This window comes from Caretta caretta, chromosome 1, assembly GCF_965140235.1.
Source record: "Caretta caretta isolate rCarCar2 chromosome 1, rCarCar1.hap1, whole genome shotgun sequence".
NCBI lineage: Eukaryota > Metazoa > Chordata > Testudines > Cheloniidae > Caretta > Caretta caretta.
This window is the reverse complement of record NC_134206.1, coordinates 15,015,069-15,030,277: the sequence shown is the minus strand read 5'-3', so window position 1 is coordinate 15,030,277 and position 15,209 is coordinate 15,015,069. Positions and strand designations below refer to the sequence as shown.

At 44.4% G+C, this 15,209-nt stretch overlaps 1 protein-coding gene across 2 annotated transcripts in view; it reads left to right on the top strand.

Moving 5' to 3' along the window:
* WNT11 (Wnt family member 11) overlaps window positions 1-14,892 on the top strand; it is a 31,975-nt gene extending 17,083 nt beyond the window's left edge. For both annotated transcript variants that reach the window (XM_048840009.2, XM_075126163.1), the window contains exons 5-6: window positions 957-1,249; window positions 13,424-14,892. In XM_048840009.2, the coding sequence (XP_048695966.1) occupies window positions 957-1,249; window positions 13,424-13,598 (468 nt within the window). In that variant the 3' untranslated portion in view covers window positions 13,599-14,892. The remainder of the gene's footprint in view (window positions 1-956; window positions 1,250-13,423) is intronic.
* The last annotated feature ends 317 nt before the right edge of the window (window positions 14,893-15,209 follow it).

Sequence of the window (15,209 nt, the reverse complement as noted above, 5' to 3'; positions counted from 1 at the left end):
GTGGCACTCAGGCTTAGACCCACTCCCCTGCCAGGGTTCTAGAACCCGGATCTCGAGTGCTTGCTGACCCAAGACTGATTTGTGTGTGGACAGGAATGAGGCTTGGGCTCAAACCTGAGTCAGAGCCCCAGCTGAGTGTGCAGTGTAGACATATCCACTGTGGCTGGGGGAGAAAAGTCTTCTCTCCCTCCCCTGCATGTTTCCCAAATGGCTGGCCCAGCTACTCCCCTAGTGCCAGTCATAAAATTTGCTCCTGAGAGACTTGTCCATGGCCGCACAGGGAGTCACTGTATCCGGAGTTCACAGCACTGCACCACATCTCTCTTTCTATTAGCTCCTTAATATCTCAATTCTAAAGGTTAAGCCCCTAAGGCAAATTCTTGTCTGGTGTAAAGGGACACGGCTCTGTTGATTCTCACCCCCAAAGAATCTTTCCTATTGCATTCTGGGAATTATGCAAACTGCAAAACCAAAGGAAACGATACAATGCATAATACAGCAGTTCTGTACTACAGCTAATGTGGAGATATGGTCATTGCACATGGAGTTCGATAAATCTAAGCTTTGAAATCTACATTATCAAACGTATAAATATGCTGAAGGCACAAATTTCATATTGATTATTTATTTGCAAATTACTTCAACTTCCAGCTCCTCAGGAGTTTAAAGGATGTGTCCAGCACTGTGGGAATGTGATAGAAAACTATGGGACTGCTCTGTGTGCTGCCTTAACAGGTGCCACAGTAAAAATAATACCCAGGCTGACAGCAATCTTTAAGCGGTGAGCTGCGTTTCACTCTGCACAGTCGGTACTTTAACCTGGTTGTGCAGAAACCAGAGCAGTGAATACTCGTTTATGCAATCCAGTTAAGACATTAACTCCTTTAGCAATTCTGTGGCAGATTTAAGTAAAGAGAAGGTCACTTCATAACTCGTTGTTGTTGTTTTTTCCATAGGCCCTGAAAGCCTCTCTTGAAATGAAATGTAAGTGTCATGGAGTTTCTGGTTCCTGTTCTATCAAGACCTGCTGGAAGGGTCTTCAAGAACTGAGAGACATTGCACAGGACCTCAAAAACAAGTACTTGTCAGCCACAAAGGTGGTACACCGACCCATGGGCACACGCAAGCAATTAGTACCAAAGGATATTGACATCAGGCCAGTTAAAGAGACAGAGCTGATTTACCTGCAGAGCTCGCCTGACTTCTGCATGAAGAATGAAAAAGTGGGGTCACACGGGACACAAGACAGGTAAAGACTCACAAGTCAGATTTGAATTATGCTCTTCTGTTTTCAGCTGGTGCATAGAAGCAGTGATGTGAGTTTAAACATCTCTGTGCAGGTGGCATGTATTATCAGGGATGGTCAAAGTGCCATTCACTGGGCTAATCCCACCCATGGAAACTGACAATATGGTCCACAGCTGCCCAAATCTTTAATATACTGGAACAGCCAATGGGGACTATAGATCCCAGCACGTAGCGTTCTAATTGCATGTTAGACAGGCAGAGTTTGGATCCAGCTCCAAACTGCCTCCAAGTTCATGGCTGGTCAGATCCAGGGTTTCGGTTCTGACCCATCTCAAACCTTGATCCATGCCGAGGGCTGTTTGGGAGAAAATGGCGTAATGTCTGCTGGGACCTGTAGTCTGCAGGGTTCACCTCTTTATTGAAGCTGAAGGCAGCTACAACGGATTTATTTTCTGCAAAGGGCTCTTGGAATGTAGACTCCCACCCCGTGTCATTTGACTTATTTATTGCGATGCCATAGGACTGTAACGGCATGAACTTGTCTCTTGGGAAATTTACGATGATAAAGCCCAACGTAATGCTTCACTGCGCCCCTCTTATCTGCTCTAGACAATTATAGCTCACGTGGGAGCTGCTGTGGTGTAAGTGCTCCTCTCTTGGGGCAGGTAGGACTGGGTTTAATGCCAACACTCCCCAGCAACATTAACAACGGAGGCGTTGAGCTATATTGCCAAGTCTCTTGGGTTTTTGATTCCACCTTTTTTGTTCTGAAAAATCTCAGCATGAGTGGGGTCTAGCTGCTGTTTGAGCTTTCATGGAGGCACTTCAGGATCCCTTTACTACTAATGACTTAGCCCCATCAATGCTGTTCAAATTTCCATCAGGCACAGTGGAGTGCTTGGTCCTTACTACGGTCCATTTAATTCACTCCACATAAATTCTACGCTACTGGAGTCTGAGTATTGGTAAGCGAGTGGCAACACCTTGGCCAGATATCATGTACCCTGTGTGTGTATCCAGAGTGCTGTGGGAAACTCCACAGGAATATTATTTCTGCTGAGCCAGATGTGAACCAAAACCCCAGTAGGAAATTGTAAGGCATGTGCTGCAGAGGGTGCTGTCTTTTGGATGAGACATGAGAACTGAAGTCCTGTATATGATCTACTTATAAGGAGGAACTGCCCAATCTGAAGTCCTGACCACTTGTAGCCATTCAAGATCCCTTTAATTAAGAGTGCTATCCTGGCTAGATTCCAGTCTGGATAATTACATTCTGCCGATCTCAGTCCTCGTTAAATACCGTAATCCTCTTCACTCCCTGTCCTGGCCTGTTGTGTAGTATTGTATGCACGCTTACACAACTGCCACATTCCCACTCACAAGGCACCTGAACATAAGATGTGTGTCTTTTTTGGCCAGGGCCACAGTCTGTTTACTCAAGGAACACCATTGTTGATGGTAGTGGGCACACCACTGTGTATTGTGTAGACAGTCCAGAGGGATTCAGTAGAAAGAAATGCTACTGTAGCAGACACTAAATAAACTATATACATATATCCTGTCTGGGTAGCTTTTTCTAGTACATGGGCATCATATTGCAGAAGGGAAGAGACTATGGGGGAAATACACATCTGGGCATTGGGAGACATTCTTTGTGTAATGGCTCCTCTCTCCAGAACCATGGTAATTCCCTATCACCCAGTTAGTGCACAGAACAATTCTGCATTGGCCTGCTGGAGCAGACCACAAGATGCTTAGGTGATGTACATCTTAGAAAAGACCTGTCTGATTTTCTGGTACTTTATGGTAACTAGCTTTTCATATTGCCAACTGGAAAAGAAAGTTATAGCCAGGACTGGAAGTCCATGCTCTAGTGAGCTCACAGAGTTCCACAGAGGGTACTTTAACCAAGCGATGCTGCATGGCAGACCGCACCTACCTTTTCCAAGCTGGGGTGCTAGGTTTTATATACTCCTCAGGTTGAAGATGGAGTAGTAATTAGCAAGTGAGGAAGGGATCAAGCAAGGGCTATTGTCATGAGTCCAGTAACAGCAGGGATTGTGAGTGTGGTAGAAGAGGATCCACTGGAAATGACATTGGTTGAGGATGCAAAGGGCCAAGGTGGTAAGACAGGAAGGAGGTGATGACTTTTGAAGGGAGCCCAGTAAAGCGATACCCTTTGTTCACAGTCAGGGCAAGGTCGGTGTTGACTCGGAAGCAAGTGGGAGGAGGACAGAGATGGGCTGCAGTGTTGACTTGTTGGTGTAGCATGTGCTAAGTACTATTATCAGCTGACTGTGTATATATAAAATAATTTTCACAGTTGTTAGTGGCTGCTTCTGCAGAAGAAGCCCTGTGTCTCAGAACTAGGATATGCAAAGTGCCATGTAGCATGGGGTCTATATTAAATTAGCAAAGGAAATAGGTATAAAATCCCCACAGTGCATTTCCACATCATTGCTGTGCCCCTCGGGGGTTGCATAGCTAATCCAGACCCCTTTTTTTGTCAGTTTTCCTTTCAAAGAGAACACTTTTAATATCTTCGAAATACGGTGGCCCCATTCCAGCCTGGCATATAATTGAGAGATAGTGCCTAGTGACAGAGATGAGGAGAAAGAAGCAAAAACCAGTTGCTGTTATGTACAGGAGAGAGATATATAGTTTACATTGACTACACAAAGGCGGTTAACATTCATTTGGAAATATCCCAAACAGGATTTATTTGATAAGTAAGGTCCCAAAGGCATCTTAATATTTTATTCCTTCTATAGTTTAACTTTCAGGAGATTTTTCTTTCCTTTCCTTCACGCCTGACTTTTTGAAGGAACTTAAAAGTGACGGTAATTAAAAGGAATTTCAGTGAAGTCCCTCCGCCTGTTTCCCATCTCCTCCACACCTACCCACTCTCACTCACTTTTTGGCCTCTTTTCTGGCCACTAGAACAAGAAAAATGTTTCCCTTCAGCAGTGCTGCCGGCAGCGCTCCATGGATCAACAGACAGGAGGTGTTATAATCACACTGCAGCCAGGGCATCCTCTCCTTTACCTCACACCCCTCCGTCTCACACAGTCCATCCTGATGACCGAGCACATCACACCCCCTTTCCAGCTACAAACTGAGAGAACTCCAGCCCGAAGTTTTTTTGGCAGATAGTTTTTCAGATTTGCTGGCTACGTTTAAAGGTGCATGGAGGAGACAGGCACGCTGCAGCTCCCTTGACAAGTAAGGCCTGCATTCTGTGTTCCCTCTTGTTATTTTAGATTGCATTACATGAGCTCATTCCCAAACCCTTAACCCAAGACATATTTGCTAATTGTGCTGCTAACTTAGAGAGTCTAGCGAAATTAACAAGGCAAAGCAGAAAGAAAAGGGGGGAAAGGGAAATAAAACCATCCCATGATGTACGGTGCTTTTAAACAATCTAATTTTCATAAAACTCTGTTAAATGCAAAATTCAGGAGGAATTTTTTTTAAAAATTGGATCATTAGTTTTCCATATAAAAAGGGGGGAGGGACATTTCTGGCTCACGTGGAAAAAGAGGGGTCCCTCAATGTCTTGTGAGTCAGAACAAGTTTTGATCATGTAAAATGGGAAGTTCTACGGTGCTGAATATTGGATTTCATTATATATTGTAGAGAACAATACGGCACTGGCTGACAGGTGGATGGAGTGAATAGTCCTGTAGATCTTTTCCGTCTCTAACTTCTACAATTATCTAGTTATCCCTCCCCTTGCTTACACGAATCATGGAGTTTGGGGAGTGGCAGGGGAATCAAGTTTCTTTGCAGCAGAGCTGTGTGAAATGTTTCACTTCGAACTGAGCCCAGGATTAATCAAAAAACTTTCAGTGAAACCTTAGGACTTATTTTGAATGAACCTGGGATCATCTGTAAGTCAAACTGGGCTATTTTATAGTTTTGAAACTAGAAATGGTGTTGGATCAAAACCCACAGAGTTCAAACCTCATTCCAAACCTGAGATCTGAACACTCCCAGACCTTTGAAGTGTACAAAATCTGGAGCAGGGTCTGAATTTTGCAGCTTGAGTCGATTTCTGTTAACAACTGTCTTATCAACATAAGACAGAACACATTAATCTATGTATCACTGCCACATTTTTTTGTAAAAAAGAAAAATGGTCTTGAGAAAAAATAAATATCCAGAGCAGCTGACACACAAAGCAGGACCCTGAATTTGTGATTGTCAATAACTAGAACAAATTGAACCAGAGAGAAAGATGGTTTAAAGTTTCAGGGCGTTCTTGTGGGAAAACACTCCATAACGTACCTTCAATGAGGTATTTCAGAAAATTCATTATCAGTTTCAAATAAAAGATAAATGATACCAGATTATGAAAGTGGGATCCAGTCTGTGAGAAAAGAGGCAAAGGAATTCACTTTCTTTAACATTGGGGTGCAATGTATCATATTTCAAATATTGTTTTAAGTCCCATCAGAAAGTGACTGAAAGGGAAATATTGCCATGCACACAGAATTCTTGTACTGCTAGAATCCCACAAAGATTAGTGAGCTGTTTATTACTGATCAGTCCCAGAACGATCTTGGAGCCCACCGCATGCCACTCCTCACTGCTGAGGGAGAGGTTTCTGAGCTGTAGAAAATCATTCTGCAGTTTTCTGGAGGCTAACCAGTAGGGCTGGTTGAATGCTGTAAAACAGGGCCCAGGAGGGTTCTCTTGAATTCTGAACGAGTAGCTGTTTGGTTCGGTCACATTAGTATCTCTTGCCATCCCACTGTTCATGAACATTAGCGCAAACAAGGTTTTCCTTGCATGAGTGTTTGGGGAATGGCTGTTCCTAGAACAAGCACCAGCATTTGCATGTGGACAAGAGTATTTGTGTGCACTTGCTACTTGTTATTAATTATTGTCCTGTTTAAGGAGTTTCAGTCATCCAACCAGGAAGCAAAGGATGTAATGAGGCCCAATAATACACAGCTAACAATCGCACCATACTACTTGTCCCTCTAAAATGCTTATAACTTGTATTAATCATTTATTAACTTTTTGCAAACTTCCCAGAGGCTGAAATTTGATTGTATAAGCCAGGGCAGAATTTGGAAAATATAAAAGTAGAGTTACTCTCCCAAGCTGTGCCACACACCAAGTTCTGCCTACCTGAGACATCACTCACAATAGACGGTTAAGATGTTCAGATTATGAACATATGTGCTTTACTGGGTTCATTGGGCTTGGTTCTGCCTTGGGGGTTTGGATACACCTCACTCAGTGGAACGTGGATGCCCTCTGGGCTCTGCCATGAATTATTCAGCAAATACTTTGTAAATAATGAATATGTTGGCGCCAGAAAGAGTAAGTTCACAAACAGGGAAAATACACTGGGTATCGTATTCATGATGAATAGTTAGCCCAGTTCTGCTAAATACATTCAGTATCTCTCTGCATCCCACCAGTAGCATGGTCACAGGCTCTGTTCATTTATGCAGTGTTACATGTGTTCATGGTGTCTTAGAAAAATATAAGTAGACAGAACCCTGTGTCAGGAATCAGAGCCTGAAGCGGAGCCAGTTTCCAGGCACCCCAATGGGCACCGCTGTTCTTGTTGTTCAGTGGCTGCTCAAAGCGTTTGTCCATAGGTGTGATCACTCCAGTGCCTGCTTGTTCCCAGCCTTGCCTCACTGCAGGTAACCTGGTTCTGACCCTCGGCTGTAATTCCTGACATCTGACCTCTTGCTCTGACCCTTGGCTCCAGTCTCTGATTCTGGCTCTGGCATCTGGTCTCTGACTCCAGCTCTGATCCTTTGCTCTGGCACGTGGCCTCTGACTCTGGCTCTGAAACGGGGTTGTGGTTCCTGGCTACTGACTCCCATTCTACCCTCTAGACCTGAGTCTTGCTCCAACCACTAGGCATGACCATCCACAGCCCAGTCACCTGTCGCCCTGCCCTACAAGGCTTACATGGTAGGGATCCCTTCCTGGTTTGCTGCACATCTTACCAGACTGCATTTGTTTTCACTTCTTCTAAAGGATGAGAGAATTAGCTCACTCCTCTCTCTCTCTGACTCTCTATCCGTTTGATACTACCACTCATCCCTGCAGTTTGAGTGCCTTCCACATAAAATTAAGAGCAATAGTAAAGACCCTTGTGGACTCCTATTCTACTGCCAACACAATGGTCAGTTATGTCCATATTGCTGATGATGGATCATATAAGGCACAGAGAGATCTCAGCTGGAACCAGAAAAATCTGCCTTTATAACCTGCAGACTGAACTGATGTGAGTTGGGCTGCCTTAGAGACAATAAACAGGACAGATTACAGCACTGTTCTTGTACCATTTATTTATTTATTTGTATTACTACGGTTCTCAGGAGCCCTAGCCATGGACCAGGACCCCACTGTGCGAGGTGCTGTAAAAACTAAGTTATCCCATTTTGTTTCTGCTTCAAGGCTTAGCTCTTCAAAGCTGCCTAGGTGATTGAGACACATAGCACCTATTGTATTTTTATGGGAATTGTGTATCTAAATCTCATAGGTGGTTTTGAAAATCTCAACCCAAATGTCTTCCTCCCCACCCTCTGCCCCTTCCTCCTCTCCCCCTAATGTCACAATAGTACTAAAGGCAAGAGAAACAAATTGTCTTGTGGAATTATCTTGCAAGGGCTCTTTTGGCCTCTGGCTTTGGCCTGATGACTAAAATAACAATTTATATCATATTAAACGTCGGTATTATTTCCAGTCCATTATGAACTGGAACAGCTCCTTCCGGCACTCATGGAGTTATACAATTTTTTAAAAATGGTGACATGATTTTAAGTTTCCCGTTTCCTGTGTGATACGTCATAGGAAACTAGCATACAGCAGCTCCGTAGTGCACCATCCAGCAGATTCATATATACACAAAAGGACATCATCGGGAATCATTAAGAAGGGGATAGATAATAAGACAGAAAATATCATATCACCTCTATATAAATCCATGGCACGCCCACAGCTTGAATACTGCCTGCAGACACGGTCGCCCCATCTTAAAAAAAGATATATTGGAATTGGAAAAGGTTCAGAAAAGGGCAACAAAAATGATTAGGGGTATAGAACGGCTTCTGTCTGAGGAGAGATTAATAAGACTAGGACTTTTCAGCTTGGAAAAGAGGCAGCTATGGGGGGGATATGATAGAGGTCTATAAAATCATGGCTGGTGTGGAGAAAGTAAATAAGGAAGTGTTATTTACTCCTTCTCATAATACAAGAAGAAGGGGCCACCAAATTAAATTAATAGGTAGCAGGTTTAAAACAAACACAAAGTATTTTTTCACGCAATGCACTGTCAACCTCTGGAACTCCTTGCCAGAGGGTGTTGTGAAGGCCAAGACTATAACGGAGTTCAAAAGAGAGCTAGATAGATTCATGGAGGATAGGTCCATCAATGGCTATTAGCCAGGATGGGCAGGAATGGTGTCCCTAGCCTCTGTTTGCCAGAAGCTGGGATTGGGTGACAGGGCATGGATCACTTGATAATAACCTGTCTGTTCATTCCCTTTGGGGCACCTGCCGTTGGCCACTGTCGGAAGACAGGATACTGGGCTTGATGGACCTTTGATCTGACCCAGTATGGCCGTTCTTATGTTCTTATCAGTGGCATAGCTAGGTGGAGCGAACAGGGGCAGCGGACGTAAAGAAAGGTGCCACCCGCTTGTACTCACCGGGTGGCGCTCCAGGTCCTCAGCGGCACTGAAGGCCCCCGCCACCGAAATGCCGCCGAGGACCGGGAGCGAGTGAAGGCCCCCGCCAAGCCGAACCCACTTGTGCTCAGAGAGGGAGCGGCCGCTCCCCCCTGGCTACGCTACTGGTTCTTATGACGTGATAGGTGTTGTGACACAAGGTGAGTAACTTCCTGGTGCAGGATAATGGACCATCATGCCATGATTTGATTTGACTTAGAAGGGCTTGCTCAAGTTCTCACTGGACTAGCATGTATAATAAGAGTAATAATCTTTTATATTATTTATAGAGTACCTGTCCTCCCCAAGTGCTTTGAAGAAGTTGGGCTACGTGCTACTTACTCTCTGCAGCATGGTGCAGAGAGAAGCATGGTGTGGCTAAAAAGGATGCATACCCACAACTAGGAGGAGACCTGAGGCTCTGATGCATTCTTTGCCCTGGGCCCTAGACACTGTAGAAGCCCTTCTACATGGTCAGAGTTCCATGGCTTGTGGAATGAGAGAGAGTGGCTAGGAGTGGGTGGAGCTAGAGGCAGCTGCTTTCCATCTCATGCTCCCCTCTGGCATGGCTGGATTTCTAACTGGGAATCTGACTGCAAGATCAGCAGGAAGGATCCCTTGAAGGAGCTACAATCCCTCCTTTGCTGCAAGGCCACTAGTAGGGAGCACATGGCAGCCTAGCTCTTGAGGGAGCTCTGGTAGAGCATTTGGTCTTTACGTTAATGGTCTTTCCTCCTGTGTGTGGTCTGGGATTCAAACCGATCTTGGAACCTCAGGGAGTTTACATGGTGGAAACACCTGCCTGTTCCACAGGGGACCTAGAGTGAACGGTTCAGAGGATTCTCCATGAGTTTATGCTTGGGGCATTTCTTAGCCTCTGCTGTCTGTGGGAAGACTCACATAGGTGTAACCTGTGACCCTGGGGTTCAAGAGTCCCTTAGCCCACCACTGCTGTATAGTCACTTCTGGAACGCAGATGAAGGTGTTCTGAACCAAGGACTACTGCACAACAGTGTTTTTAGAGATATACCTAAAAAGCACTATAGGGAAACTTTAGATGGGCAGAGTGTGAGTGAAATTTGGCTAGGCTACTGGCTAACCTCCCCTCTTGTTGCAAAAAATGCCATGGCATCTTTAAGGAGCACAGTTGGGTCAGGGGCTTGTTTTAGGTCTCATCTGAGGTGGCTGGTACATTGTTTTCCATTGTTTTTGCAAATATTTCTAGGAATTACAGTGCTAGGTTCGAAGACAATGGGCCAGATTCTCACTTGCAATGGAATTGCACTGGTGTCGATGGAATTGCACTGGATTTACACAAGTACAAATAAGGCTCAGTCTAGCTGGGTGAGATTAGAACCAGGATCTGTGACAAGCCAATGTCAAAGGATTGTTCCTGTAGATAAAATATGGTGAATTTTACTGATCCCAGGCACCCCGTGGTTTGGCTGCTAATTTGGACAAAAGTGTAGGTCCTGTCCTTGTTCATCTTTAGCTACTTATACACATAGGTCCAGAAGAGATACTGCAGGTACCAGTAGCTGTTTCAGTCTGTAAAAAGATTTGGGTATTATTCACCCAACTCCAACACTTACAACAGAGAACGAGATATTTGTTTAATGGTATTGACACAAAATTGTTCAAAAAGCATGTTTAGGGTAGAAGTGGGCGTAACAGGCTGGGGTTTTGCGAAACCAAAATCAGAATGATTCAGCTCTGAGCTCTTTGATCCAAAATGACAAAATTTAAGGGAAGTTTGGCATTCTCTTAGAACGGTTTCTTTTTTCCTCTCTCTATATGAGGCCAAGTGGGTTAGATTTAGTTTTGGAAAACCCTAACTCTACAGGTTTCAGATGAAACCTGATGAAGTGGGTTTTAGCTCATGAAAGCTTATGCCCAAATAAATTTGTTAGTCTCTAAGGTGCCACAAGGACTCCTTATTGTTCTTCCTAACTCTACAGGTAGTACAGGGTTGGATTCCATTTGTATCCAAACCTTCAGTCTTTTGGTGGGAAGAAAGGGGGAGGGGGAAGATTTCAGATAAATGGTACCAGTTTTGCTCCATGTGTAGTTTGGGGGTAACTTTGATCATAATGGGCTAAATATATCTCGCTACAGAGCCATATGAGTGTCCCCATAAGACACAGTGTCCTTGACACTATCGTGGGGTACTGGTTCCATAATGACGCAGAGGAAAGAGTGACACCCAATCAACCATGCCACTTCCTGAAGCAGCTGTGTGTATCTTGGAGAGCCCCATCTAAGTACTAGCCCCACCCAATTCTGCTTAGCTCCCCCTGAATTGTACAAGGTGGTGTGGAGGCATCACATACCCAAACATGTGAATTTTACGGCCTGTTATGAACTCATGAGCCTTGGAAAACGAATCCAGTGGCTTCAACCTTCCCAACCTTCGTCAAAGCTGACTAAGCCTTTAAAGCCCCTCCATAATGTTAATATTTATGTATTTGAACCTTTGCTCTAAATATTTAACTTATTGACTAATATGTTTATGAGGAGCCATTCTGAGGTTTCCTGTTGGAGGGGGCGCAGGGTCACAGGCATATACAACAATGCTGTTCGTTCAGCGTTAGGTAAACACACACAGTGTGGTTATGGACTGAGCTTTTGACTGTTGGTCATAACAATTACGAGCAGGCTTTGGTGAACCTTCCAGAGGTTTGTAAATATGTACACGCACTCCCAAAGTGGGGGAATGAGTGGGGAAACTTTACAAACGGAACCTGGCCATGAATGGAGGTCAGAAATAACAAACAGGAGGTCGTACCGAGTCAGAAATAAATAAGGGAAGAACAAGAACAAAATTCCCAGCACTTCATTAATCCTATAATGTCTCATAAAGCATTACCTCATGAGGAATTCCTATAAATCACTTGGATTCATTTCCAGCTGTTAATGGCGGGCTCAGCACAGGAGTCCAATTCTCCCTCCTCACTCACCGTTCTCCTCTCTCCTCCCAGCCCCCCTGATCTGGTGTAAAAATACTTCTGGCCAAAATAACCTAAGCAAAATGTGATTTAGAAAAGATGTCTGAGCAGTTTCCTAGGGAAATGCTTCTCACTCGATATTAGCGTCTAGAGGCCGCAGCTAAGTCTGGGGTCTGGTTGTGCTGGGTGCTCTAAGTACACATAGTAAGAGCCTCTACCCTAAAGAGCTTGGAAGCATTCTAAGGACTCAGGAAGCATTATTGGTATTGTGCAGATGAGAACCAGAGTCAGAGTGAGATTAAGAAACTTATCCAAAGTCACACAGGGAATCTGTAGCAGAGACAGGAGTTGAACTCAAAGCTTTTGAGTGGCCAGCTAGTATTTTAGCCATAAGACCAGCTTTCCCCACATGCTGGTTTTATTCACCATGGTGCTTTATCACAGCAGTGTGTGATGCCAGCCTGAGAGCCATGCAAAACTTGCACCACTTTACCAAGTGGACATGAACTTCCCACTATCCGGGGGACTGCATTTCAAAAGTGACTAGTGATTTTTGCGTGCCCAACTCGACACAGCTTAAGGGGTGGGGGCTGGTTTTCAGGAAAGGCTGGGTATCTACCCTCAGAAAATCAGACCCTTTTAAAGGTGTCTCAAGGTGACACCCAAAATCACCAGTTACTTTTGAAAATTTAAGCCAGCTTTGTGAAATGATTCCAGCAGACAATGCAAGAGAACCATACAGAAGTACAGACTGACTCTCAAGAGGATGGGTTTAATTAAAATCTGAAGAAAGAAAAGGAATAAATCTGTAAAGGTACATGTATCATCCCGCAATACTCATATGCCCCTCAGCCTGCCATGAGATGGAATGTCAGAGCCAGGCAAGGCCTGCTACTCTGCTGTTTATACACTGCTGTGAGATACTCATTTGGAAGGCCCCACAGATGTGCAAAGTATTACCCTGGTGCAATTAGCTGTAATGTACCTGACACAGTTGTGGCTAGATCATGGCTTTAAGACAGGGAGGTGACTTTCCCAGTCTCAGGCATTGTGCACCTGGCCTCTGCAGTCCCTTGGGGAGTGCGTGGCCCTTTTTGCACCCTTTGCAGGGTTGGCAGTGCTGTCTTCTCTGCTAGCCCAGTGCTGCTGGCCAATGTGCAGCATATGGGCAAGGGCACGAGGGTATTGACCTAGTCTCATCCCTCCCCACCCTTGTGGGGTTACTAGTGCTCTTGTTGGGGCTAGAATCCCCAGCGCTTGCATAGTAGGGGATTCTAAACTCCCAATTGACTTCCGTCAGCTCTGGATCAGGCCCCAGAACACAGGGACTGAGACTTTATCCGGCTCCTTTGCAGGTGCGGCATTCTCGGGCAGATCTCCAGGTGGCTTAAGCCTCTAGTTAGCCCTGCTGAAGATCAGTCCTGGCACATCCGAGCAAGCCAAGCCACAATTGCAGGCACGGACGATCACTTCGTTTCTCAACAGGCTTTGTGATGATTTGCACTAATTCCCCCATCTCCTTTATTCCAGGCAATGCAACAAAACCTCCAGCGGCAGCGACAGCTGCGATCTGATGTGCTGTGGCCGAGGCTACAACCCGTACATGGACAAAGTGGTGGAGCGATGCCACTGCAAATACCATTGGTGCTGCTACGTGACCTGTAAAAAATGCGAGAGGACTGTTGAAAGGTACGTGTGCAAATGAAACATCTCCCACGCGGCCAAAAAGCTTAGATGCCAATGGCACCAAAGCGCTGTTCATAGAAGAGGAAACCTTTCCTGGACTAGACATCGTTTATCTTGCAAAGACATGGACTTGGAGATGATATAAAGAGAATTCCATTACAACCGTAAAAATAACCTTGTTTTTTAAAATGTAAAAAGGGGAAGGGTTTCCCACCAATCAAATTCTTCCTGAGAAGACAAGAGGCTTAAACCAAAACTCATTTTGGATCATACCTTCTTGCAAAAACATGCCTTACGTTGCCAACAATGTCCAGCTATCAAGTGCCTTTAGTACTGTAAGAAACAAAGAGAAACTTTCCTGGGGAGGAAGAACAGCTCTGGCTGAAAATAATGCAGGCTAATGTCTACTCTTGCATCCTACCACAAAGGGCTTGGATTCTCCAGTAGCCTACAGGACAATCCCTGACAAGGGATGTACTATAACTTCAAAGCAATCATTGTATTTGTTTCCAAAGGCTAAATTTTCAGGACGGGAGAATCCACTCAGCATGATAAAGCCAGAAACATTCCTGGTTCTGCCCCTGAAACGAAAAGACATGTAAATCAATTTAACCCTTTTTTTTTTGTCCAGGGCTGAGACTAAAGTTATTGTTCTACCGAAGGACTGGAGGTCTTGACCCTACTTAGCGTAGGCTGCCAGGGTGTCAAATTCAAGTATTCACAAACATGTACTGAACCCCAGTGTCAATGTAATCCCGGTGTAGTGAGAGGAGCCCACTGGACACAGGGGCTGAGTGACCAGAGAGCAGCTATGGGACGTAACGAAATATACAGTGAAGTCAAAGTAAAATGGAAATGGAAAGTCGACTCCTGTATCCTTTTCCTCTCTCTCTTGACCACTGGATGTTACTCCCTAGTTCACTGTTGCTCCGATGCCTTGTCCCATCCAGGCCTAACGTAAATATGGCACCATCCCTCCTCCCTCAACAAAGCTATAAACTCAGAGTCAAGAAATTGCCAAGACACCAGCAGTGCGGGAGGTGTGTTTACACCTTTAGAAATTCCAGACAAGGCGAGATGTCAGCTATTCTAAGCAGACCTAGCCGGAGTATGTGAATGAAATGTATGGTCCTGCCATGACAACAGCACAGAACCACTATCTGTGGATGTACATATTTTATTTTGTATGCAGAACATCCAGAAATATTTATAAAATATATCTTGTGCTTTTCTCTATTCTACTTTATATATAAATATATCTATTATAAACAAGCTTAACAATAGTATGAAATAAATGCTGAAATTACTCAACAGTGCAAAGAAAAGAGCTTATAATTATTATTATATCTAAATCTATAACATTGTCTTCTGCTTGGACGGATGTCTAATTTTCCCTTCCAGAAGAGCAGTTAGAATACTGCTGGAAATACTCATTGCAATGTGACCAGTATGTTCCACCATTCCTTGTCTCCCCAGTCCATTACCTCCTACATACGATCAGTAAAAAAAGATTAATCACAGATTAATTGAAGCAGAAGTAACAAACATTTAGTTGAGTGAGACAGATGCATACACAATAGAAGAGAGAGAAACTATTCTACTACCAGCCTCATTACCATAATACCTGAAA